The following is a 26,569-nucleotide window of genomic DNA, read 5'->3' on the forward strand; positions in this document are numbered from 1 at the left end:
AACAGGAACCTCCTACTGTCACCCCATGCCTGCAGCCCTGCGACTTAGAGGACTTTTTGAGGAGAACCACCGTGCCCTGAGAGGTTTGAGGGGGCTGAGGGGCTGCTCCCCCTGAGAGGTTTGAGGGGCTGATCCCGTAAGGTTTGAGAGGCTGATCCCCTATTATTTTTGGGGGGGTTGAAGAGCTGATTCCCTGTGTGGTTTCAGGGCACAGAGGGGATGATTCCTGTGAGGTTTTGTGGGGCTGATCCCCTGTGATGATCCGAGGGGACTGAGGGGCCGTTCTCTGGCGGTTTGAGGGGCCTGAGGGCTGATCCCCTGTGAGGATCTGAGGGGATTGAGGGGCTGTTCCCGGTGAGGATTGAGGGGGCTGAGGGCTGATTCCCTCTGAGGATCCGAGGGGATTGAGGGGCTGTTCCCTGTGAGGTTTGAGGGGGCTGAGGGCTGATTCCCTCTGAGGATCTGAGGGGATTGAGGGGCTGTTCGCTGTGCACTTCGAGGGTGCTGCGACTCTCACCCTCCCACCAGGGCTGTTCCGCCGGGGGCCCCATCGCACCGCAGCCTTTCTCCTCTCGCCGCTGCACGCTACGGGAAGCGCTGACAGCTTTCGCAAGCGACACCTTCCGAAGCGCCTGTGCCGGGGCAGAGCCAGGTCGTTCCTCGTCACACCTCCTTCTTCTGCGGCCGCGGAGCCAACCCGGAGCCGAGGGGGCACCGGCGCGGCCGCAGCGCTGCAGAGCCCCGACCATCGCAGCCGCGGCTGCTGCGGCTCCCCCTCGGCCGCCCCTGAGGGGACGCGCGACGGCGCCGCCGGGTGGGCGGGCGGGAGCGGGGGGCTCGGCGTTGGCCAATCAGAGCCCCGCCCCGGCCTCCCCGCGCCCCACGTGACGCGGCGCGCGCGCCCCACGTGACCCGCGATGGAGGCTGCGGCGGCGGCGGCGGGGCGGGCGCGCGGCCGCCGCCTCCTCCTCCCCCCGCCCCCCCCGGGCGGCCCCGCCCCCCCTCCCCCGTCGGTAGCGGCTCCGGCGGGCGCCGCCGCGGCCATGGACTGAGCGGCACCATGGGCGCCAAGGAGTCCCGCATCGGCTTCCTCGGCTACGACGAGGCCCTGCGGAGGGGTGAGGATAGGCGGCGGCGGGGACGGGAGGCTGGGTGGAGGTTGGCGGGGAGGGGTGCGGGGGCCCCGCGCTGCCCCCCGGCAGCGGGCGGTGAGGCGGCACCTCCATGACGGACCCCGCGCGGAGGCACTCGCGCCGTTCGGCGGCTCCTTCCCCGCTGCCTTCGCCCCTCCGCCGCGCCGTTTATTTATTTATCTTACCTATTTATTTATTTATCTCTCTCCCCTTCTTTAAGGCGGCCCCGGCAGGGCCCGGTGCCGTGCCCTCCCCGCCGCCCCTCGGCCCGGCCTCCGCCTGTGGCCGGCCGGCATGAGGCGGGCAGCGGCGGGCTCCCGGTGTGGCGGGGCTTTCACCCGGCTGCCGGCCCTCCCGCTCCTCGTGTTTACCTCCCCGTGCTCGGGGATCACGCAGCCGCGGCTCCGCATGGCAAGATGGATGTGGCGTGCGTGGCCCGGGCTCGGTGTCGCCGCTGTAGCCCGGTTTAGGGTCCCCCCGGAGGATTTAAAGAGCGACTAGCGAAGGGAAAACATAAACAAGCTGAACGGGGAACGCTCGCAGCTGCGGGGCTCCAAGGCGACGGCAAGCTACACCCTGGGAGCTCCCTGGCTCTGGAAGCGATAGCCAAGTCCAAGGACAAAGAGGGACAGGAATTGTCAGCAGTAAATGCTGTGCAGGCAGGACAGGTGTCGGTAATTGTTGCCCTGTTGTGCGTTCCCGTGATGCAGCGCAGGTAAAGCAGCTCACCTGTTTGATATTTAAAGCCCTGATAAAATTCATAAGCTCGAGCCAGTCTATGGCTGCCCTTTTTATTCCTGCTCGCATGTGAGAGGCATGTCAGGAGTGATAAGGGAGAACTGGGAGGAACCGCTGGGTGTTAACTGAAAAAGAAACAAATTGACGTGAAATGGGGTTTTTGTTAAATATTTTCTTTTTTTTCTTTTTTTTTTTTTTTTTTATCTGGTGGAGCCTCTGAGGGATGCCATGTCAGATAGGAAATGGAGCAACGTAGTGTCAAGCAGGAGAAACAAACGTATGATTCAAAGTCACTTGTTACAGAATTTAAACATAACAGCCCTGAAGGATTTTCGCTGCTAGTGAAAGTATGGGAAGTCTTTGAAAGCTCTGGTGCACGTATTTTTAGAAGAGCTGGAGTTATAAATGCAGCTTGGTAGAGGTGTGAAGTTAAATATATCAGGGAGCGTTTGAAATAAGCTGTTTGGTGGAGAATACAGTCATTTGGTCACAATGTATATTCCAGGATTCCTAAATAAGAAAAAACAAGTGTTTTGAATTCAAAAGTTAGATTTAAACTCTTACATTGCTTCAAAATCAAAGCAGTTGTTCTTGATGCTTCATAAGTAATAAGATTGATTTCTTCTTAATAAGAAATTATTTCTGTGCAGTGAATATAATGCTTTTCTTTGTTATTTTTTTGGATGTTTTTCTTCTCTATATGAGACCTTCAATACTGTTTTTCTGTAGGAGACCAGAAAGGTTGTTTTAGGCACTCTGTTATAAATTGATGTTTTGCTAAATAACTATGTTGTTTACTTAACCAGTGAATCACTGTATGTATAAAACAGGCCAGTTATCAAAACATTATTTGTTAGACCATTCCTACTTCCACAGAACCTTGCTGCTACTTGTGGCATTTCTGTGGACACAGAGATAATGGATGAACGCAAATGTTAAAGAAAATCAAATATATTTATCTCCAGTTAGATCCAGCTTCTCTACCACTGTTTCCTGGTTCTTAAATGGTGAGAAAGTTTTGGATTAGGTGGTATTTGTACAGATTTTTCTGCTGGGAATTCTTTGTGAGCAATCAGTGCTGGTTACCTGTACTTGTGCTAATCATTCAGAATGCTGTGATCGTATTTTTGAGTCACCAGTTTGGATTTCAGTTGTTCAGAATATCTGGGGAAAATGCTGCTTCTGTCAGCTTCAGAAAATAAGGCTGACTTTTAGGCAGCTTCATTTATTGCAATTCATTTTGGTAGTAAGCAAAGGTTGTGAAGGTGAGGGGAGTTGTGGTTAAAGGCTCACAATATAAATAACAGTAGCTAAAATGTAACTTCTGCTCAAGGAGATGAAAGTGCCAGAGCGGCCTGGTGCTGATGGCATGTTCCACCCTTGAACAGGAGACAATCCTGCTGCTTTATTTTCCCCTTTTTCCTTGGCACAGGCAGCTGACAGTGCTGAGGTGACGTGGCCCTGAGGATGGGCACACTGGGGTTGTCCTGTGTCCACCAGTGCAGGTCACAGCAGTGTCACCAGCCCCCCTGAGATCTGTCTGCAGTGGAAAGCAGGATGCTATTTCAGACATCTCTTTTTATGAATTTTGCCAATTGTGGTCATCTTATTTATAGTAGCCAGAGGCACAGAGTGGTGTTGCTGTGGAAAAGGTATGAGATGAGAAGTGAGGAGAGCTATTCCTGACCCCTCAGACCTCCTTCTGAGGATGGATTCTTTGTGAGGAGATGAAATCCTTGGGCAGGTCATTAGAGGTGAAGCCAGAAGTGCTTTGTTCCAAACTGAGCATAAAATTGTCAGTTATTTTATCAAACTGAATTTGTGGTGGCATGAACTGGTACTGTGGCTCTTGAGCTTGTTGCTTTTTTCTTAGCCAACAGCAGTTTTCTGCTAAGGGCAGTGCTGCAAGTCAGCCAGTTCTTGTTTTGGTGGATTTTCCAATGTTTGTCCCTGATTTCCCACTCCTGTCCTATCACTGTGTCCATCAGGCTGGCTGGGTGCTCTGGCCTTGCCAGGGAGATGGTGCTCTAAAGTCTGCCTTGTCTTTTAGTTCTCTCAAAGAGCAGTCTTTATAAAAACTTTATAAAATAAATAATTTTATCACTATTGTGTTAGCTCCTGTATTAGCACAGCAGCTCCTGCACTGTCCTGTGTTGTACATGCAATATTTTAATAAGAGTTCTAGGAAAGAGATTCCTGTGTGGTATTGGTGGCCAGTTTATCTCAGATCCCTATGGACTGTATTTTTCAGTGGCTGTTAATGTGTTTTGCTTCAGTAACTTTGAGAAGATAATTGTAGTCCGGGCATAAATTTATGGAGGTACTTGTGAATTAGGAAACTGTAGAATCTGTAGTCAAAGTTTCTGTGAATGCTACTTAGAGCAGGTGTAATTCAGGCCATTTCCAGCTAAATTATCTATGCTAAATATTGAGTCAGGGAACCACTTAAAAGAAATGTTGGTGCATAATCATGGATCTGTCAAATTTGGGCCAGAGAGGAAGGCAGAGTTTTCCTTCTGCTCAAAGCAAGGTAAAATTTTTGTTTCATGAATGCACCACATCAGCATGGTCAGTGAGCATAGAATTTGGAGAAATGAGTGACTGCTGATAAATCCATTTAATTGTGTTTGGTCCTGTGCTCAGTGATCTCTGAGAAAAAGAGCAGGATGAAAGCACAGAAACAGTGCTGGTGTTGGAAAATGTGCATGCAGCTGAAATGCCAGCTAGCAGCGAGGCAGAACTTGCAGGTGTATCAATTGCACAGGTTTTGCCTCTGGAGAGCTCGTGGCATGGTGGTTTTTAGGGCAGTTTTCTTCCTTGGTTTTGTGTCTCTGAGATGGCACCAGCTGGAGAACACCAAAGTAACAAAAACCCCTCTAGCCCACGAGGAGCTCGGTGAGTGTGTGCAGTAATGAGTGATGTGTGATGGGCAGGGGATAAATCTTGCTAATGACCTTTTGTGTCTTGATTGAATTTGAAAAATAGCTGCATTTGTTTTATTTAAATCAAGGCAAATATATCTGGTGTCTGATCATTAACATCCTCCAGCGTTCAGATGTCATAAATGTGACAGGAGGATGATGGAAAACTTGTGCAAATATATCATCATCTAGTTGAGGCTGTCGATCTCAGCCTGGTGACAAATCCATGGACTCAACCCTTCAGCCCATGGAAAACTGCTTTTTATTACTCCAGATGATGAAATTAACTTTTTAAATCCCAGCCATCTTTTAGGAAAAACACTCAGGGAACCATTTTAGTGGTTTATTCTCTTCTTTCTATATTCCATGAAGGAGAGCGTTCTGCTTTATTTTCTCTCATAGCTGAAAACCAGAGCTTGACCATGATAGGGAGGTGAAGGTTCTTTGGGATATGTTATTTTCTAAGAGTACAAACCTGTGCTTTTCTGAGCCTTGAGTTCCAGAGGCGTGTGCTGAAAATGCCTAGAAGTCTCTCAGCCTTTTTTTTAGCTATCAGAATGAATAGAATCCACTGTGGAGACAGTCTGGATTCTACAGCGAGGCTTGTTCTGTCAGCCAGTATTTGATGGCTTCAGGGCTCTGTCATATGATGAAAGCAGGTATGAATGCAGAGCTTCACACTTCCTGTTTATAGAGCTGCAGAGCTGCAAGTGGCTGCTCAAATTCACAGAGCAGTAATTATTTCACAACTCTGGCATTCAGTTGTGGTGCTTGTTTTGGGAGGGCACCTCAGCAGGCTCTGCTGAACATGTATTTCAAAGGCAGGAGTGACTGGGGGAATTCTGCTGAAACTTCCATGAACTGGTGAGAAGATGCTCCTTAGAATCACAGACTGGTTTGGGTTGGAAGGAACCTCAGAGATCATCTTGTTCCACCCCCCTGCCATGGACACCTTCCATGAGACCAGGTTGCTCCAGCTGGCCTTGGACACTTCTCTGAGCAGCCTGTGCCAGGGCCTCACCACCTCACAGGGAGGAATTTCTCCTAATATCCAATCTAACCCATTCTCTGTCAGTGTGAAGCCATTCCCCTTGTCCTGGCACTCCCTTGTGGAAAGTCTCTCCCTGTGTTTCCTGTCAGCTCCTTCAGGAACTGAGGGGGCTGCAGTTAGGTCACCCCAAATCTTCTCTTCTCCAGGCTGAACCATCCCAGTTCCCTCACCCTTTCCTCCTAGCAGAGCTGCTCCATCTCTCTGATGATCTGGACTGACTCCAGCAGCTCCAGCTCCTTCTGGATTGTCCCTCAGGTCTGGGGGCAGCTGTGCAGGTGGGATCCCACCTGAGGGATCAGAATCCCCCATTCCTGCTGCCCACGCTTTGGGGTCAGCCCAGGGCACAGGGCATGTGCAGCCTCTCACCCACAGCACTCCCAAATCCCTCTCCCTGCAGCTGATCTGTTGGACCAGAGTTGGGTTTTCATCTGTAATTCTGCAGCTGCTGAGTTGCAGCCACCACTTTCTCCTTTAGCTCAGGTTCCAAGTTTGGGGAAGTGAGCTCAGGGGGTTTCAGCCTCTTGCTCAGGACTCCCCACGTTATTTCCTACTGGAAATGAGGAACAGTGCTGGAGGGAACTTCAGCCAGCTAACGGTAAATTTCCTTTCCTGAGGTACCTTTGTGGTCTTTAGAGGCTCTTTATGAAATACCAGTTGAAAACTTACAAATTAGGGGCAAATATTGCCTCCTGCTTAGGCTGCTGCAAGTGCTGTGGTGCTATGGGAGCTGATTGCACCCTTTTAGGAGGTTTTCAGTAATTCTTAGATGGTTCCCAAGCACAGCAGAAACTTGGTGATTGCACAAGTGTTGAGTGTGCAGGGAGTGATGCAAGTCTGAGAAAAGAGGATTTGAGAACATAGGTGTTTCATAAATAAGAAAAGGTTGATCATCTTAAAGGAAAAAAAACCCTCAGAAAGTTGAATTATGATTCAGTAAATGTTGGGAATCCTCTGGTTTCTCACTTCTCAGGTGAATCATGTCCCTAAATAGGAGCAGGCTCACAATATTAGCTGCAGTTTTGTCCTGTCAGTGTGTTACTGAAGACTCCGATCAGGGCAGGCAGGAAAGCTGCCAGGGGAGTTTAAATAGATATCGTTCCAGCCATGGGGCTGGAGGTCACAGGATAAGCTGGACAAATCCTCATTTTGAGTGTTAAATATCTTGATATAAGTGAAAAGACCACTGTCAGGCTATTCTGTATGTAATACATTTTCTTATCTTGATGTAGACTGAAACTGAGTCCTCAAAACATTTATTTGGATTATAGATTATATGCCTGTGTATCTCCCAGGTCATAAACCTGAGCTTTATTTCTTGGATTTTAATCAATGACATCAGTGGTTTTATAGTTTCTAATCAGTTTCTAGTTTTTCCTCCTGTAACATCAGGGTTTTTTTTAAAATGTACTTGCCCAGAGAAAGTTGTTGAACTTTCATCCTTGGAGATTTCCCAGCCCTGCCTGGACAAAACCCTCTGGAAGCTGGTTTGAGTTCAGCCTTGACCCAGTTTCAAGCAGAAGGCTGAACCAAGTGACCTCCTGAGATACTTTCCAACCTGATAGATTCTATAAAATATTTCTGTTCAGCTTGAATTTTGTGAAGTCTTGTTTTGACGAAGTCCTAAATCTACCTGACAGTGTCCTACAGAGGAAAAAAAACCCCAAAAGGACAAAAATAGAAACTAGGAAGTTGTTCAGTGTGAGATGAAGCATCTCTAATGAAATGTGAAAGAAAAAAAAATAAGAGGGGACTACTTTGAATCCTGTTTACTTGACTTGTAACAGTTTCAGGCTTTCTGGCTGCTGGCACTATGGCAGGAATGAGTAAAACAGCCCTCACCCCTTTGCTCTGCTCAAGGGAACTCAGCCCACTGTCTCCTTTCATAAAATAAGGAAGGCATTCAGTTCTTTAGTACTCAAGAAAATGAAATCAGATTCAAAAATGGGCCTCAGAAGGGATGACAAGGCTGAGAATGAAAAAGAACGCAGTAATGTGATGAGGTGAGGCATGAAGTGTCTATTGAATTCTCTAAGTTAGGATTATTGTACAACTCCTGCTTTGAGGTGGGACTGGGTAGGGTTTTTCTGTATTTAAAAACCCGGGTGTTACTAATATCTGTCATTCAGAAAGTGTCACTGTCTCCTGAAAAGTGAGTGTGTCCTTGGTTAGCTTGTGAAGTCATACATTGCTATAAATCATTTGCTCTATGGGAGGTCTGATGAGTGCAGAGCTCTCATGACATCCCATCACTTAGTTATTAATTATTATTAACATAATCCTGCTCTGTTCTGGTCCAGGAAGAAGTTCTGAACGCTGTGAGCACACAGAAAGCTGATGGAGCAGGGGTAGGATAAGTGTGGCATTTTCAGACAGCAGAGCTGTTTCTGCCCACTGCCTTTGGTTATTTCCAACCTGATGTAAGGCAGACCTGCCCAGCTGGGGTTTTTAGGGCCTCCTTCAGGCTCCTCTTTGCCTGATGCTTTCCTAGTTTGAGTTTCTGTATAGAAAAGAAAGTTCTGTGGGTTAATTCTAATTAAGACTTTCAATTCTTAGTCATTTAAAACCAAGTTATTTCTTAATTTGTTCCATTCCTTGAAGCAGGTGCTTTTTCTATAAGTTGTACTTAGTCTGAATTATTGTGAATGTCCATGTGATATTTGCAGTATTGAAGAACTACAAAAAGCATCTTTAACATTTAATTTTCATATGAAAAGGTCATTTACATAATGAGACAATGAAGCCTTTGGGCAAAGATGAATGTAGGAGAAAAATCCATTAAGGTAGATTCTGCCTAAGAGTTTGAAAGGGCCTAATTCACCAAACTTTGAATGCTGGATTATTGCTAGCACTTACTGGAATAAAATTCCCTGCTTGCCTAAAAAGAGTGGCAAAATCCTAATGCACATTTTCTTTTGTGATTTCTTCAGGGACACCTTACCTTTGTTAGTGATGGCTCCATATCTCATAGGCTGTGTTGCTTTAATGTTTGCAGCAGAGCTGTCTAATAGTAATTTTAATTTCTTTTTTTATATAATGAATTTGAGCACCTCTGAGAAATGGGGATTTTTATGGGGTTGTATTTACAGCTGAGCAGGGCTGCCATGGTCCCTGCAGGTGGGGCTTGTGTGGCAAGTGCATCACTTTGAAATGCTGCTTTATTGAACTGATGTGGAATCTCTTCTGCATTTCTGATTTTCAGTGGCTGTAAACTGAGTTCAGGTCTTGATTTGACACTAAATGTGTCTGCATGTGGGTTTTGTAGGGGCAGCTCTGCAGGTAGGATCCCTCCTGAGGGATCAGAATCCCCCTGATTCTGATGTGAATTATAATCAATCAGAATTTTTCTATGTAGTCTATTATTTGATTCATCAGCATTAAAGGAAATTCCTTAGTTATTTTAGTGTATTACTGACACTCTAAGTCCTAGAGATGTGAGACTCTTGGTTTAATAATCTAAAAGTTTAACAAAGCCATTTTTCTTATAAAAATAAGGTAACATTTGCAACAGGGCCTTTATTTGGTGTTGAATAAAAGGAGCTGGCTGAGAAAGGTTGGGACAAGGGCTAAGCAGGCAGTTTGTAGTGCCCAGAGTTCATTTCCCATATAAATGTTATTTAATGTGGGGCCGGTACAAGCCCAGCAATGGTTCCTCACTGAGTCATTGCCTCCCCTGTGCTCAGCTCTCACAGCTGGGGTGACCTGGCAGAGGCAGTGACAGCCCTGATCCCCAGGGTGTTTAAATCCCCCTTTAACCTCTCCCATCCCGTGGAAATGTGGTTCTGAGGAGAAGCAAGGTGTTAACGGTGGTGTTGATGAAGTGCCCGGGTTCCTGTGCCCAGCAGAGTTCCTGGGGCAGGGATGCTCCTGGGAAGCAGCAGGACCAGCCCTCCCTGGTGCTGGAGCCCTGGGCAGGCTGAGCTGGGCAGAAGGGATGTCTGGCTGTGTCAGGCTCTGTGCTTCTGACTTTGGAGTGGTTTTAAGCAGTCCCTGAGACATCTGTACCTCCCAGAGAGCTCTGACTTCCTCTGCTCAGGGCTGCAGCCTCAGGGCCAGGCAGGGCAGCTGCTCTGAGCCAGCCACCAGCAGCAGCTACAAAGGCAAAAGGAACCTCTGCCATTTATTTTGGTCATTTTTTAAAATGTCCAAATCCTTTGAAGCTGTTTCACTCAGTTTAGAGCTGAATTGGGCCCACAAGCGACGAGAGGCAATGTCATTGGGCCAAAATAAGAGAGAATTATATTCTGTATAAAAATGTAGGCTTCATCCTTTGCAAATAAAACCTACTACAAGCCCTTTGGAATTCTTCCTCAGAACCAGTGATTTTATTCACATGGTGTCTCTCTTTTTGTCAGCTGGTCTTTCAGTTGTCATCCACTCACAGTTTAATTTCATGTTAAGTGTTTAATATAGAATGGATGCTTATGTTTCTTTTGTGTTTGAATGGATGTTCCTTATCTCAAATCTGGTGGCAATGGCAGTGCTCAGGGTTTGTGACAGATTCCTGAGCTGAAATATTTTAACAGGAATTCCTATCTGATTTAAGCTTGCCTCTTCCAGTTGGAACCCATTGCTACCACCACAGTTCCTGATGGAGAGTCCTTCCTTCTCCAGCTTCCCTGTAAGCTCCCTTCACATGCTGGAATGGTTTCAGATGATTAATTTTACTCCATTAGTTTGCAAAATTTGTTCTTTTAAAATTCTGAGACCTTGAATGAAATAAAAAAGTGGAAGAAACACAGAAAGCCCTAAACAGAACAGGAAGTACCAGATTGAATAAGTCTGTGGATGTGGGGGAAAAAGAACTGAAAGTATTGGGATAGTAATTATGAGAACTTGAGTTTGCAGATTGAATTTGTTCTAAAAATGAACTTGAATGTGGCATCATGAATGTATTTTGGGCTGAAGAAGCATTTCTTTTCAATCCCTGTTTCTGGCTGTTAGGTGTTATCCAGAAGCAAAATCTTACCCTGGAAATTTCCTAGTCTTGTCAAGATTTCTGGCACGTTTTCCCTCGTGATGTGATACAGTTAAATCCCAGATTTCAGTTTAAAAATTGAAAAAGTGGATTTGCACTTTGTGCAGCTGAAGCAGGAGTGCTTTGGGATGAATGAGCAGCAGTTGGTGCAGCCTGGTCTGTGTTGTGCCAGGATTTAGGGAGGGTTGTTATCACTGGAACAGTAATGGCAGAACTTTTTGGTCCCAATTCTGCAGCTATCAACATGATTTGTCTCTGCCTAAAGAATTATAATTGATCTTTTTGCCATTAACCAATTCCCCACTTTTTTGTTGCCTGCAATTCAGCGTTGTCTTCTGATCACCTTGGTTAGAGAACTGTGGTGTAAATGTGTTGTGAGAACCAATGTTATTTTTAAAATAGTGAGTAGATTGCAACATTGATGGGGCAGAGCAGGAAGAAACCACACCATGCACTAATTCCAGTGCAGAAGACAGGATAAATATCTGCAGAGGCCACAGTGTTACAGGGACGGAGGTTAAAAAGCAGAATAGAAAATATTTGATAAATATAGAATCGTAAAATGTTCATCATTTATTATGCAAATGTACTGCTGCTAAGAGAGCCTGTGATGTCCTTGAGGATATCTTGTGAGTCTCTCCAGGGATGCAGGGAGAGATCCCAGCTGCTGCCTCTCCTCAGGGCTCTTTGGGGGGAAGGCATTGTGCCATTTTCTGTTTGTGTGGGACAATGGGCAGGGTGTTCACAGCCATCCCTGCAATCCCTGCAGCCATCCCACCCATGCAGGTGCTCGGGGAGCTGCTCCCATGCAGCTGTTCCAGGGTGGCTCTGAATGTGCTGCTTGATCCTTCCCATGGGGAGCCTGAGGAGCAGTGCACAGTGATGCTGAGTGTCTGCACTGTGAAAAATGCCATGCACTTGGGTTGAAAATGTTACATGTTTAATAGTAATAAAATGGCTGTAAAAATAGTAATGCAATTAGAGTAATAATAATTTGGACAATTTGAATTAGGACAATATGAGACAATAAAAACAAAGCGTTACAGATGTCCAGGTCCCTTTTCTGGGCAAAATAAGCCTGGAAAAGGACACAGTTAACAGAGGATTAACCCTTAAAAACAACAGCCTGTTCATATTCATACACCTCATCCATGATACATAAATTCCATTCAAACACAGGATTCTGTCTGGTCATCCTCAACTTCTTCCTCTCACTCCCAACAGTGCCTTTGAGGCAGGGAGAAGTTCATTTCTTCTGATAATGGGGCTGTAAATTCTCGTTCTCTGAAAGATTCAGGTGTCCTGTGATTGCTATCTTACTGCAAGTCCTTTCTTTAAAAAATAATATATCCTACATAGCACAGTTTCTATTTTAACATTTTTATAACCTAAAACTATGTTTAACACAGTACTTAATAGAATTAATACAGCATTACTTTCTAACACAACACGTATAATATTCATTTGAATATTTGTGAAAAGCCAATCATAAAATACACATTTTTCACATGCACTGAGGAATTTTCTAATGTAAAACTAGCATGGCAACTTCCAGGATAATCCTAAATATGAATCCTGGGATGTTGATTGAGGATTCTCTTAACAGGAGGTGCAGCAGTGGGGATGGAGTTTGGAAATAGTAATGCTAATTGTTTGCTATTGTCTGTTAAAAAATAAAGCTCTGATTCAGTTCTTGGTGTTCTACCAACCATGTAATGGGGTCCCAGAACTAAACACGTGCTGGTTTTTATTTTATTTCTTCACTGCCTAGTGCAGTGGCTGTGTTTGTGGTTGTGCTGGTGTTTTTCAGCCTTTCACAGGTTGGATATCAAGCTTGCCATTGTGTGTTTGTAACAGTGTGACAGGAGACAGAAATTTGGGACCTGACACTGAAATATTCCCTTTACAGCTGAGTTTGAGGTGATATTTTGGACAGATGTGTCCCCAAGAGTTGGGGATAGGAAGGCTGGAGGCAGAGAGCCTTTTCTTGGCCATAAGAACCCACACGTGTGGAGGGTTTGTGCCAGAGCACCTGACTTGCAAGTGAGTCATATTTTCTCTCTGACTTCAGAAATTAAGTTGTAGCAATGTATAACTATTATCTGAATCTTTTATTATTGGTGTCACAGTGTGTAAGTGCTGAGCTTTACCAGAGTTGGCTCTTTCAGCTGCCAGAGGCCAGCACTGCAGTGAATATTTGATCAAAACTTTGCCAGCAATCCCAAACTGGAGCTCCTACCTTGCCTCTCATCCTCACTGAAGGTGCTGGGGAGCTCTGCCTTCCTGTGCAGAAGTTGTAGCTTCTGTTTAACTTTCAGGCTTAGATTATAATATTTTATTTAAAAAACAATTCATGTTACAGCTGCATTTAGTATCTTTGGCACTGTTGGGAGACAGGATATGAAATATTTGTTATATTTCAATTTATTTTGTAGCTCGGTCCTTATGTGGTGTTTGCATTTACATAGTTGGCACTTGCTTTTCATTTGAGCTGGGTGTTTATTTCTTGGAAATGAGTTTTATATTGTAATTTTGTGAATCTTAACAAGCATAAATGTCTCGATGATTTTGATGGTGGCAATAAAACAGAAGCAGCTTTTTTGAATGGTGACAGAAGCTGCTCTGCTCACCTATAACAACACAAACTTCAGTGTGTTTGCCAGGAAAACTGATGAAGGGATAGCTGAGAAAAGCAGAGTTAAATTTCTGATCTAAACAGGACTAAACATTAATTCAAAATGCTGGAAAGATTGAGAGCTGAAACATTCATCTGGGAAATCATGGACAAACCAGAACTCTGAGGGTGCATCAGAGGAAAACAGCAGAGGAAAGGGAGAGCAAATATTGGGAATTCAGGGGAAGGTGAGCATCCCAGACTCCTGATTCATTCTTAGGCCATGTTATCTCAGGGTTCTCAGTGATCTGAGATGATGTGTGCTCTGTTAAAACCATTTAAAACCATTGTAAATCGTTTAAAACTTGTCCCCCTTTTCCCAGCCAGCAGAGGACAGGAGCCTGTGGGTGGGAAAGGACATCCTGGGATGATCCAGGGCTGGGAATTGCTCCTGGAGAATGAGTATCAATTCCTTACTTGATAACAGGAGTCCCTATTTGTCCCTAATATATAACATTGCAGTTGATTGTGCGTAAATTTACAGTTGTAAAAATGCTGAAATAGATTTTTGCTGATCTGCAAGGTTTTGTGAATTTTCAGGTTCTTTGAGGTTTATCCTGTGGCTCATATGGATGGACCAGGGAGCTCCTTTAATTCATGAGGATCTAAAATATGGCCAGTAAGATTTCTGTGCTCAGATAGTGGCAGGATTATTTCATTGTATTATTATTATTATTATTATTATTATTATTATTATTATTATTATTATTATTATTATTATTATTATTATTATTATTATTATTACTATTATTATTATTATTATTATTATTATTATTTCTTCACTGTTTGTTATGTCCCAGTTGCTCTCCACACTGGGCTTACTGGGAGAGTTCATCCAAGCAGCAATGTGCCCTGATGGAGATAGAGAGGGATAAACCAGGCTGGGAATGCTGGCATTCTTTTGGGAATGGGAACTGTGAGGAGGAAGCTCTTTGAAGATTAAAAGCATCACATAAATGCTCAGTATTCCTGTTAGAGAAAATTGGCAAATCCCATTGTAATGACTGAATCTGCCTGCACAGGAGATGTTAAACCTTTGATATGCATCAGGGAAGGTCTGATAGAGCCAGGGAAAGCTTTATCCACAGGGTGAGCCACTGCTACCCAAAACAAAGAGTAGGTGGGAGGAAGAAATACAGCTGGATTGAATAATTCCATTTTTTTAATATCCCCAAACCGTGGTGTTGTTATCCTTAAATTCCTGGTAAATGTGTGAAGCCCTTGTGGAGGTGCCCTGTGTGCACTGAGTGGTTCCATTTCTGATGTTCCACTCATGAAAGATTCCTCAGGAGTGGGTTCATTTTGCCATTAGGGAAGGCAGGAGTTTTTAGTCTGTGTTTTCTCCCAAAATATTCCCAAATGGATTCCTTTTTAGCAAGAGTGTGGGGGCGTGGGGTTGACTTTTTAGTCATAGCTGGTTCATTTATCTCAATTGCATTTTGCAGTTGGTTCCTCCAATTTGGGGTTGTTCCCAAACACACTTTTCTTTCACTTGCACATTTTACCTCTTTGAAGCTTTTTAGTAATTGCTTTGGTTCTTGACAACTTCATAACCACAGCCATTAAGTCACAATAAAGACTAATGAAAAAAGTAATAAAATTTCCATGTATAACTAGGATGAAGATTCCTAAGGGAAATATTGAGCGAGTGATTACAGGGAAGATAATTGTCTGGTTAGAGAATTATATGCCCTGTGAGTTTGATATTGAACCTCAAAAATTGTCACTTAGAAATCAAAATATTGGAATGATGAAAAAACCTGAGCTGGAAGTGAGGAAGAACTTGAGACAGGTGATTTTTTTTTTCTTGCTTTCTGAAGGATGAGCAAGTTGTCAGTTTTATTAGAATTCAGGTTTGGTTATTTTTAGTGAAGAATAAATGCAATGTTATGCTGATGGTTGCAAATTATTGCTTGCTTTGTGTACTTGTGATGTGCAGGGCTGGTGAGATTTTGTTTTTTAAGGCACTGACTTATCAAGCTGCTTTTCATCCAGTAGTGACATTGGAAATTCAGATTTTGGGATGTGTTTGGAGGGTATTTGGGGCATTTTGCTGCTTCCATTTCTGGGGGAAATCACCAGTGCTTCAGTCAGATGAGCTGGAAAGGTTCCTGACCCTTCACCTTGCCTGACCTTCTTATCCTGTGTTTTCTCTTCCTGCTTATGCAATGTTTTGTTTCCTGTTGTGACTTTCAGCACTGTCAATACATTGTGGTTTTCTCCCTTGGCTGGGCTGGTTTGGGTTTTGTGCTGGCAGCCTGTGAACCAGAATAAATCCTTTATTTTCCTGTAGTCCAATGAAGTATTTCAGGCTCCTGGGACAAAGATTTTGCTGTGGTTACTGCTGCTCCTAATGGCACTGATGGTTTGCAGGCAGCTTTTGTCATTCTGGAGCTGTTTCTGTGTCCAATTAGTTCTACCTGATGTTAATTGGTCAGTTTATAGTAGCCAGGACAGATTAATTCCACTTTCCCCTCAGTTAAACACTTGGAGTTCTGCCCTTTTCACTGATTAAATCAGCTTTTTAGTAGTAGCTTGTGGTGCTTTTACACAATATCTTAGCTCATTTATCACACATGTGTCTGATGCAGGCTGGAATTTGGATCCATTTCAGAGCTGAGACAAGACATGGAGAGGTTAAGTGTCTCTTGCCTGCATGGCTCAGGCAGTGCTGAGAGTTCAAATGCTTTTATTTGTCACCTTTGCTCCACAGACAAGTGGCTGCTGTGCAAAGCTGTGCTTTGCTCTCAGCTGCTGTTTCTCAGCATTTTAATTTTGCTTTAATTTTGAAAGAAATATGGAAAAGTGTTGTAAGGGAAGGTGTTTTTATGGCTGATCTGACTTTGCAAATAAATACTAAATAGGAATTTTAAATGCATTTATTGTGCTTGCTCTTGATGCATGTATCACAGGTAAGGTGTATATCTTTTTCTAAGCTGTAATAACTCCACTAGGCCTGACCAACCACTCCTTTTAACTTTTAAGCAGAGTGTGTAGCAGTTCTTATATTCCTTATGTTCAGTAGTTATATCATCAAAAATATGTATAATTAAGGAAGATTCCAAGTTCCTTCTTACAGTATTTGAATAAAACACTTTCTTGAGGTAATTTTTGCAAAGCTTAGCTCAGATTCAGAGGCCTCTGAGGAAGTATCACAGAATGTGCAGTGCAGGTGCTTTGAGTAGTGAGGAATTGGCTTTGATGGAACCATTTTCTCCTCTCTCTTTTTCCAAAACAGGACATGAAAAAGCAAAAATATCAATATTACTTGTATTTAGCCATGCAGTTATATTTTTATGATGACTCTTAATAATTTTCACTAGCAGCCTGATAACAGCAGAGCAGCTTTTGCTGAGGCAGGTATTTGCTGCCCAGTTTTTGTTGTTAAAAATTGTCCTTTCAGTGGGATTTTTGGAGGGGACAGAGGTGGTGCCATACCCCAAACACTGCATTGCTCACAGGGTATTTTAGAACCTTCCCAGAAGGTGGGGGTGGGATCAGAGCTACAGGATGTGGAAAGAAAAAAAGTCTGAAGTGCATAGAGGTTCTAAAATGAATGGAGAATGTGGCAGCAGAACTTGCAGAGCTCCACTGGAAGGGTTGATTTCCTCCAGCTTGGTTTGAGCAGTTTTATTGGGGTGGCAAAACAAGGTTTAAATCTAGAGCTGGACTTGTATAATCTGAGTTTAGATACAGTTTTAGTCCAAAAGGAAAAGCCCAGGATGCCTTGGTGACAGATATGTGGAAGCAGAGCAGAAAGAGGTGGTTCCCAGCAGGGAAGGTTTGGAAGGCGCTGCACATTTCATTACCTGGATAGATGGGAATTAAAACAAAAAATGTGGAATAGCACATCCATATAAACAGCCTGAAGTTTAAGTAACACAGGGAAACTAAAAATACCTTGAGCAGTTGGTGAGCTGAAGGTTTGTTACAATTACTGTGAGCAGGGTGACATTTTTAGCTGAGGTTGCGTGGTTTCATTTAAACTTTATTAAACAAACTGGAGCTGCAATATTCCCTGGAGAGCTGGATGCAGCACTAATCTCCTGCTCAAGTGTCTGCAGCTTGGCTGGAAACCCTCCAGCTGAGGTGGCACAGGAGCTTTGTGTTAGCAGAGTTACCACAGGCACCCTGACAGGCTGGGATTGCTTTCACTGGTGGCTTTGGAAGTGGGCAGGTGGATTTTTAAGGATTATCACACAGTATCTCGGTATTGAAACTTGGTTTTGTTCCCTTGAATCAACATCACAATCAAAAGGTCACTGGTGTGCTCTGGAGGTGTGAAGAATGAGATGTGCAGGTAGATTTTTAAGGATTATCACACAGTATCCAAATATTGAAACTTGGTTTTGTTACCTGGTCACTTCTGTAAGTGGGCAGGTGGATTTTTAAGGGTTATCATGCAGTATCTAGGTATTGAAACTTGGTTTTGTTACTGGAAGTGGGCAGATGAATTTTTAAGGATTATCTCACAGTATCTAAGTACTGAAACTTGGTTTTCTTACCTTGAATCGACCTCACAGTCATAAGGTCACTGGTGTGCTCTGGAGGTGTGAAGAATGAGATGTGCAGGTGGATTTTTAAGGATTATCACACAGTATCTAAGTACTGAAACTTGGTTTTGTTACCTGGTGATTTTTGTAAGTTGTCAGGTGGATTTTTAAAGATTATCACACAGTGTCTAAGTAGTGAAACTTGGTTTTCTTCCCTTGAATCGACCTCACAGTCAGAAGGTCACCTGTGTGCTCTGGAGGTGCAGAATGAGATGTGCAGTTCCATTTGAGTCACTTTCCCTACAGTGCCATCGAGGCAGTGGCACCTGTTGGAGGCAGGTGGGATGTGGAGATGCTTTTTGCTGTGCCCACCACCTCAGACTCCTCCTGGGGAGTTGTCAGGGTCTGTTTTCCCCTGTCAGGCTGTGAATCCAGCACTCATAGTGTGGTGGCTGGCTCCTGTGTCTGTGACAGCAGCCTGTGAATGCTCCTCTCAGAGGTGTTTGGAGACAACTGGCTCCTGGAAGTGTTTGGGGAATCTGTGCCTTTGGAAAAAGTGAATATTCCTAATGAAAGGACTTCAGTCAGTGGAGGAAACAGTGCAGGAGACAGGCTGGTGTCTAAGGCAGCATGAAAAACCCTTCTGTGTTCTCTGGTGCTTCCTGTGTGTTGGGCTCGTGGAACTGAGAGGAAAAAGGCAGCTTCTGGGGATGGGAGTGTTCTAATTTCTGAAATTATTATAGTTATTATAGTAATAGATGTATTGCTTCTAGAAATGTTCCTTTAATAATTGAAGACTTAGTTTTATTTCCTCTGAAAATGCCGTCGTGCTCTATCTCTGTTGAATAATTGGTGCTTTGGTGCTGGGATTTTGAATTCAAATATTTTGCCTTCCAGACTCATAGTAAACATTGATAATATCTTTGATTTATGCTCTGCTCATTTCAGTTGTACTTTCATGTGCATGGATCTAAATGTATAATGAACTTATCTTTACAAAGCTTTGCAGATGATTTTAAATGGGCAGCATCAGTCATTTGAATGGCTCCTGGGGAAGGGATGGCAGTAATTACCTTGCCTGTTATTCCATGACCTTTTTTGTAGTTTCTGTATGCAAACAATAATACTGAGTGGGCTCTGGCAATAATAATTTGCTTTTGAAATATAACATGGACTGGCACTATCAACTTATCACCCCTATTAAGTACACTGATGGTGCAGTTCTTTCTGAAGGTCTTGGGAGTATTGCTGGACAAGTCTTGTTCCCAACCTTCTCCTCACCTTGGCTGGCACTCCAGTCACTCCCATGGATTATGGGAGGAGCATTTATATGGATTTTCCTGCTCCTGAGCACTGGAGTGCACACTGGGCAGTCAGGGTGCTGTAAGCATCAGCTTAGCAAATGTTTGTGTAGAAACTTCTGCCAAATAACCCCAAACCAGACTGGATTCAGTGGTGGGGAGATCAAAGAATTGAGAGAGAGAGAAGAAACCAGAGCACAGAGTTTATTTTTGTTAAAGATATGTGTGTATGAGCAGGCATATAAAACCTGCAATAAAAGGGAATAATTTAATCCCAGAACTGTTGGATTTAGTCTAGGATCCAGGTTGTTGGCTTTGCTTTGCCCAAATTACAAAGCCAGGAGTTTCCCCTTTCCATGATCCTGAGCAATCCCAACACTCATTGAATTTGGGGAGTTGTCCCTGGTTGTGCTTACAGGTGAAAGGAGGTGAAGCACCTCCCTTCATCCCTCCTGGTTTGGGATGTTAATGTGAAATAAAGGAATTTAAACACCTTATAAGGCAGGTAACAGAATGAGACCAACATTCCTCTGCCATGTAATTACAGTAGGCTCGGTTCAGTCAAACAAGAGATGTGCTAATGATAATCACCACTGTGCTAATTGATAGCTCTGGTGCTGTGTGGGTCACACTTGAGCTTTGTCTCTCACATACTTTGATTTTTTTTTTCTTTATGGTTAGACGTACCCAGAATCTGTAATATAATTTAAGAGGAAACATAACCCAATTTCTGTTTTTACACAATTGTTAAGTGGAGCTAACATCTGTTTCCATGTTGACTCGGATTAAAATGAGGGAGGAATGTTTTAATGTGATTTACTTTTAAGGATTGATTTTTGCTTTTGATGAATGAATTAACTGACAAGGAGAAGTTTTACTGAGTGCTGGATGAAGCCCTCGAGTGCTCTGTTTTATTTTGGCTGACAGAAAGCTCCACAAGCCTTTGGCCATGGCAGTGTTTGTGTCTGGCTGGTGATAGCAGAGTAAGGAAAATGCCTTGCTATAAATACAGTGACACAGCTCCCGTGTGCAGCATCACTTCCCTGGGCTCTGCATGGAAATTGCTTTTTCTGCACCACAGGAACTTCCACAGGTCCTGTGCCATTCCCCGCAGCCTGCCTTGGGACACAGGGCTTGTTTTGTTCCACGAGATCCTCCCCTTCTTAAACACTTTCTTAGAAAGTTGCTTTGTGCTTGTACAGTCTGAAGGCAGCCCTGCTTTCCAGGAGCTCCCAGGCCAGGCTGAGTGGGATGGCATCACATTTTCCACCTTTGCAGTTGTGGACAGGTTTGAACAGGTGTAGCTGGCAAGCAGATTTTGGCTGTGCAAGGGGATCTTGGGGGAAGAATTACATGTAGTCCAACACTTTATTCCTGTTAAATCACACCTCACTGCACTGTCTCATGAACTTGTGGTGATGATAAAGTATTTTATTTGTTTTAATACAGCAAGACAGACTGGTTAATAGATGGAACTGCTTGAAAGATGCTGCTCTTAATAATATTCACCACTGTTGGTTGCAGATAATTTCCCTGGCTTGCATGCAATGCAGAATTGATCATAAAGCTGCCTCATTTTCCTTTGTGTGACAAGAATGGTGCTGAATTTAGAACAAATTACAATCCACTATTGTAGTCAGAAAACTTAGCAGTGGGCTGTTGTTGCCATTGATGGTAACCACAGGTCTGCTTCCCTTCCCTCTTTTCAAACAAGATTAGATGATTAGAGCTCATTTTCCCACTCTTAAGGGGAAATCATGCATTTAATTTCTTGGTGTCTTTTCATTGTAAAGGTAAACGTAAGGAGTGGAGGATTTTGAGATTCCTTGAGCTGTTATCTTTCTGTAATATCTTTACTGACCAATTTTTGTTTCTTTCCTCTGTTCTCAGTTACAGACATAGAACTGAAGAGGCTCAAAGATGCTTTCAAGAGAACTTGTGGCCTCTCCTATTATATGACCCAGCAGTGCTTCATCAGGGAAGTTCTGGGTGATGGGGTCCCTCCCAAAGTTGCTGAGGTGAGCTGGGAATTGCTGCTTTCCTGGGAGCCAAAGGCAGTGGATAAAGGGCACGTGGATCTGCTGTGCACACACAAATGTTTAGGAGTTGATGGAATTGTTTCCTATTTTTATACAACATCACAATGCACCTTCTCTGGCTGGAGATGGTGTTCCAGACTTGGATCCTGGGTGGTCAGGGATGTGCTCCCAACCCTATTAATACCTGGTAGATGACTTGGAATAAACCTAAATATCCAGATGTAAATTTGGGCAATTAAAAGACTGGGAATTTGTAACAAGACCATAATAACATATTTTATTTACTCCAGAGATGCACTTGCTGTTGGTTCCTTTGAGATTCCATTGGCTGTTACTTTGTTTTCTTATGATGAATCTTTACAAGCTCTTAAAAATAAATTTGCTCACAACAGATGTATGAATGAGCTGAAAAATAACCAGAATCAAAATTTACAACATGGATATAAACATATATCTATCTAAAAAATAAAATAGCAATACCATCCTACACATAGTCATGTTTAAAAAAAGATTTTGTTTTATGGAGTTCCCCCTTTCTTGAGAGAGATATCAAAATATTCTTGGTAGAGAGACAAAGATTAGGCAGACCTTTCAGCTGATCTCTTGCTCCATGTCATTCCCAGTCACAGCCTCTATTTTTGGCACCCTCAGAGCTGTTGACCTCAGAGGATGGTGCAAGTCCCCAGTTTTATTTAGATAATGTGAGTGCTGAGGTGTTGCATTGCTGAGGGTTTTACACTCTGGCAGAGTTCCTTTTCCTCAACTTCATCTTTCCTCCATTCTTTTTCTCCCCTTTTTTCCTAAATTTTGGCAAAGAGGATGATACTACTTTATTTCTGTAAACAGCTGGCTTTTTGTGTGGGTGTTTAAGGCTTAGCAGGAGAATTTGCAGTGGAGAAGGAGGGGTCTGATTTGCCCAGAGCTTAAAGCCTGTCTTCAGCATGAATTTTTGAGTTTGAGAGTTGGTAACCCCTAAGATTAAACAAAAAATGTATCTTGGTTTGAAATAGTATAAAATATTGAGAATTTTATGTTCTGTGTTACCTTATACCTTTATATCCCTTTCATGTATTAAGGTTTAATTTACTGATTTGGTCACAAATAGAGATTCTGGGGTTTCAAATTCTGCTGCCTGGTTTTTATTTTATTTTTTTTAGAAATCTGTCCTTAAAGACACAATTTTGGTGATGATTCTCTCTTTTAACACTCATGATGGTTATAGAGCAGTTCTTGGTTTCCAGGTGGTGAAATAAAATTAATGGAAGACTCCTAATTGGTTTTTGATGGCTTCTCATCAGAACTCATCTCAAAATCCGAGTACAAATTATGATGTACTTGTAGCATTCATACTCAGTATCAAATCTGTGAGCCTGAAAACTGAAAACTGGGCCAAAATTGGGATTTGAGTCAAGGGATGCTTTGTAATTCCTGGCTTCAGGATGGGGAGAGGCAGGCAAAGTCATTAGGCAGCTGAAAACCCTGAGTCTTCAGCCCTTCAGTCACTAAAGCTGATCATTTGGAGTCTTGGAGCTGGGCTGAGGGCTCTGCATGCTGAAATAATGGATTTTCATATCTGAGGAGAGAGAGGCCTTCAGGAATTGGTTAAATTAAAAACACAGGAGTTTCAAACTGGACATGAAACAGAGAAGTGAAACCAGTGGAACTTTAATCCAACAATCTGGGTGATTGTCCTGTACACAAAACATTTTTTAAATGTTCAGGGCAGTGATGTTCTGGGAGGATCCCTTGGGAGAATGGGGTTGAAGATATTAAGAAAAAAGGAAATTTAGAGATGTGTCTGTGGTGTTAAACTGCAGGAAAGCTGCTCAGGTGGGGGAAGCAGGAGCGCAGCTTTGGCTTTTCAATCTTGTTATGCTCTTCAGTTGCCCATGGAACAGAACATGTCAGGCTTAAATTTTATTTTAAAAAGTACTCTGTGCCTTATAATGATAGTGAATTGTACATTCTGAAATGCAGATTGCTGTCATTCTGCCTGGGTGGGGCTGGTTTAGCAAAGCTGCAACCGCATTAAGTCATTTTGGAAGACACAAAATTGCATCACATTTTCATGGTGCGTGTTATTAGAAGTTTTCCAAATGCCACACCAACATGAAAAAATGTGGAGAAATGATGTGTTACATGACTAGAACACTATTTTATAAGTGTTTATTAGCTCTTCCCAAGGAGTGATTGAGCAGCTAAACTCCAAGCAATTCCATATATTGAATGCTGATACATTGGACATTGTCCATGGAATTCCTTTCCTCTGTTTGTCTCATGACCAATCCTTGTGTTGTGTTGAAACAATGTATAAATGTAATGTTTGCTGCTCATCTGCTATCACAGCTGGGATGTACAAAGTTCAGCACAAGTGAGTGGATATTTCAGCTGCATATTTAAAAAAAATAATTATTCCAGTGTAAAATGAAGGTAAATTGCTCACGTGGGCTGTGTAGCCTTGAAGGCATGTGGTGAAGACAGAAGGATTAGACATAAAAAGTGCAGAATTCAAATCTCTGCCTTGAAGCCTCTACAATTGTTGTGTCCAAACAAAGCACAACTTCAGTTTCAATAATTCAGCCCTTCAAGCATTTGTGAGTGGATTAAAGCTGAGGAACAGAAGAGGCTGATGTGAGCCCCTGTGGCAGTGAAAGTGTTTGGGTGATGCTGGCTCAGGGTGGGATGGCAGTGAGGCCCAGGGTGTTCTGTGCAGAATGAGATCCTGCTGTGCCTGCATTGACATTGCCTGCAGACAGATGTTAGTAGTCCCGAGGGATGGATGGACAGACAGACAAGGAGAGGGTTCCTGCAGGTGGCACAGCACTGCTGAGGTGTCTGAGCAGCAGTAAATCTGGTGCTCCTCTCTGTGTCAGGTGTTCCCTTCCTGCCCCCACAGCCCTGGGAGGCTTGGCCGGCTCTGGCCTTGCCAGGCCCAGGACTGGTTTTGTTTGGGCACTCCCAGTCCTGGCTTAGTTCTGACTCTACTGGAAATCACCCTGTGGTGGAGCAGGGACTCCCAGGGCTCTGGTGTTCCCCTCCCTGCTGCCAGCCTGCCCTGGGGATTCCTGCTGCATCCCCGTGGTGCCTTGGGGATTGTCAGAGCCCAGCCTGGGGCACAGTTCAGCCCTGATGAAGAAATCTGGGGAAACACCACCACGAGCAAGTGAGGAGTGTCTTCACTGGAGGTTCTAATGTGGAGTTTTTATATTGCTATTCATGACTTACACCTGTGTTTCACTAAATAAAGGTTGTTCAGTACCAGAAGAGCTACAAAAGGGTAACACAATGAATAATTGAAGTTCTTTAGCTGAATGTGAGGTGATCGGCCTAAAAACCACATAAGGTGGAGCCTCAGTGTAAGCTGCTGGTTTTACTTCTGACATCTCTGTTCTGGTTAACTTCTCTGTTTCATTCTTCTAGGTTATCTACTGTTCATTTGGAGGAATATCCAAAGGGCTGCACTTCAATAACTTGATAGTTGGATTAGTTCTACTCACAAGAGGCAAAGAGGAGGAGAAAACAAAATGTAAGTGATGTAACTTAGTAACAATGAGACAGTGGATTGTGAGTGTAAAGTGTGACCATTTTACAGTGAAGATAGGATTTTTGGAAGCATTTTTAGCTGTATTTTTGGAAATTAAGTGCACTTTTGTTTTCTGTATTCATCAAAATGAAATATTTGCCAAGTCATCATGAATGTCAGTGTTGGGATGCTACAGAAAGCCTGATGGTCTCTGTGTGTGGGCAGAGGAAGGAGGATGGCATTGATATTTTTCAAAAAAATAGAAAACATCTGCCTACTGACTTCTGTTGTTTTGTCTTCTCTGTTAATCTCACTTGATAATACTCATTTTTATTTTGATTAAAATGGTAAAAGAAAAGGAAGGTCTTGACCTAAACCTTGTGGACCTGTATTGACCTTGGATCAACCCAAGTGTTTAGTCCTTTAGCTGTTGCACAGCCTTTGACATTCTCAGTCAGTTATAGACCTTACATTTGAAAAATGTCCCTGCCATGGATGTTTACACATATTTCTGTTTCCCCAGATATTTTCAGCCTCTTCTCTAATGAATCTGGGAGTTATGTGGTCCGTGAAGAGATGGAGAAGATGCTGCATGTGGTTGATGGGAAAGTCCCAGAGTCACTCAAGAAATGCTTCTCTGAGGTGTGTCATGCACCTTTCCTCCTGCTGCAGTTACAAAAAAGTCAAGATTCCATTAAGTAGCTTCTTTTTCTTACTCATGCACCTATGGGAACAAATTGGCTTTGTTTAAATGGGGTAAAAGCTCATGGGGTTTTGTGTTGTGGTATTCCATGTAATTTATATTGATGGGAACAGTGTTTGGTGTATAAATTCTGTGTGCTCCTGTACTCACTGTGCTCCTTGGAAAGAGATCATTTCCCAATGGGAATCCTGTCATCAGGTGAATTTAAATACTAACATTGCTGGTGGGAACTTTGTCATTAGTGTGAACATTTTATTGCAATCAGGGAAGAAATCAAGAACACAGAGAAATCTGCACCCTGGATTTAAAAATGCCTGACAGCCATGGTTGCTTCAAGATAATAATTTTATATTATTGCTTTTGTATCATTTTCCTGCCAGGAGCTACAACATTTAATTATGCTTTAGGTTGTTTGAGAGATGCAATCTTTGTGGAGCTTGCTGAAGTCCTCCTCTAAAGCAGAGCATTGGTGCTTTCCTGTTCAAGGATGATTCTTTGTCTCCAGGGATCCTGATGAATTTTCAGGGGTTTTTGCTTGGTTTGTTATCAGATGACTGAGACCAGCAAAATGGAGACATCATTGTACATTCCCCTGGCAAAAGGATTGACCAGATTGACTGGGAGCTTTAATTGTGGCTATCAGGTTACTTAATTAGTTCAGATTTGATTGTTCTGTGCTGGAGATAGCTCTGGCTGTGGGCAGTGCCTGGGCCAGACTCTGCTCTGGCCCTGTTGGCTCTGGAGGCAGTGATTGCATTCCTGAGCCCTGGCTGCAATGGAAATCCTGACTCCACTGCCCTGCAGCTTCTGCACTGCCCCTCAGGGCCATTTCCTATTTCTGATTTCCCATCAGTGTGCTGTGATGAATGGCACCCTCCAAGTTAATTGCACACTGTCCAAGAAATGCAGAGATACTTTATGAAGCCTTGCAGGAAGATGAGTATCAACCTGGGCTTCAGAGCATTTTCCTGTTCAAGAAAATGCTGCATATTGATTTTTGTTTTAAAATGAAAATAGT

The 26,569-nt window shown here is 43.4% G+C and overlaps 1 protein-coding gene across 2 annotated transcripts in view; it reads left to right on the forward strand.

Moving 5' to 3' along the window:
* The first annotated feature begins 1,015 nt into the window (after positions 1-1,015).
* USP32 (ubiquitin specific peptidase 32) overlaps positions 1,016-26,569 on the forward strand; it is a 63,289-nt gene continuing 37,735 nt past the window's right edge. For both annotated transcript variants that reach the window (XM_058037589.1, XM_058037590.1), the window contains exons 1-4: positions 1,016-1,118; positions 21,177-21,304; positions 24,746-24,851; positions 25,372-25,490. In XM_058037589.1, coding sequence (XP_057893572.1) covers positions 1,061-1,118; positions 21,177-21,304; positions 24,746-24,851; positions 25,372-25,490 — 411 coding nt within the window. In that variant the 5' untranslated portion in view covers positions 1,016-1,060. The remainder of the gene's footprint in view (positions 1,119-21,176; positions 21,305-24,745; positions 24,852-25,371; positions 25,491-26,569) is intronic.

The sequence above is a fragment of the Melospiza georgiana genome, chromosome 19 (genome assembly GCF_028018845.1).
Source record: "Melospiza georgiana isolate bMelGeo1 chromosome 19, bMelGeo1.pri, whole genome shotgun sequence".
NCBI lineage: Eukaryota > Metazoa > Chordata > Aves > Passeriformes > Passerellidae > Melospiza > Melospiza georgiana.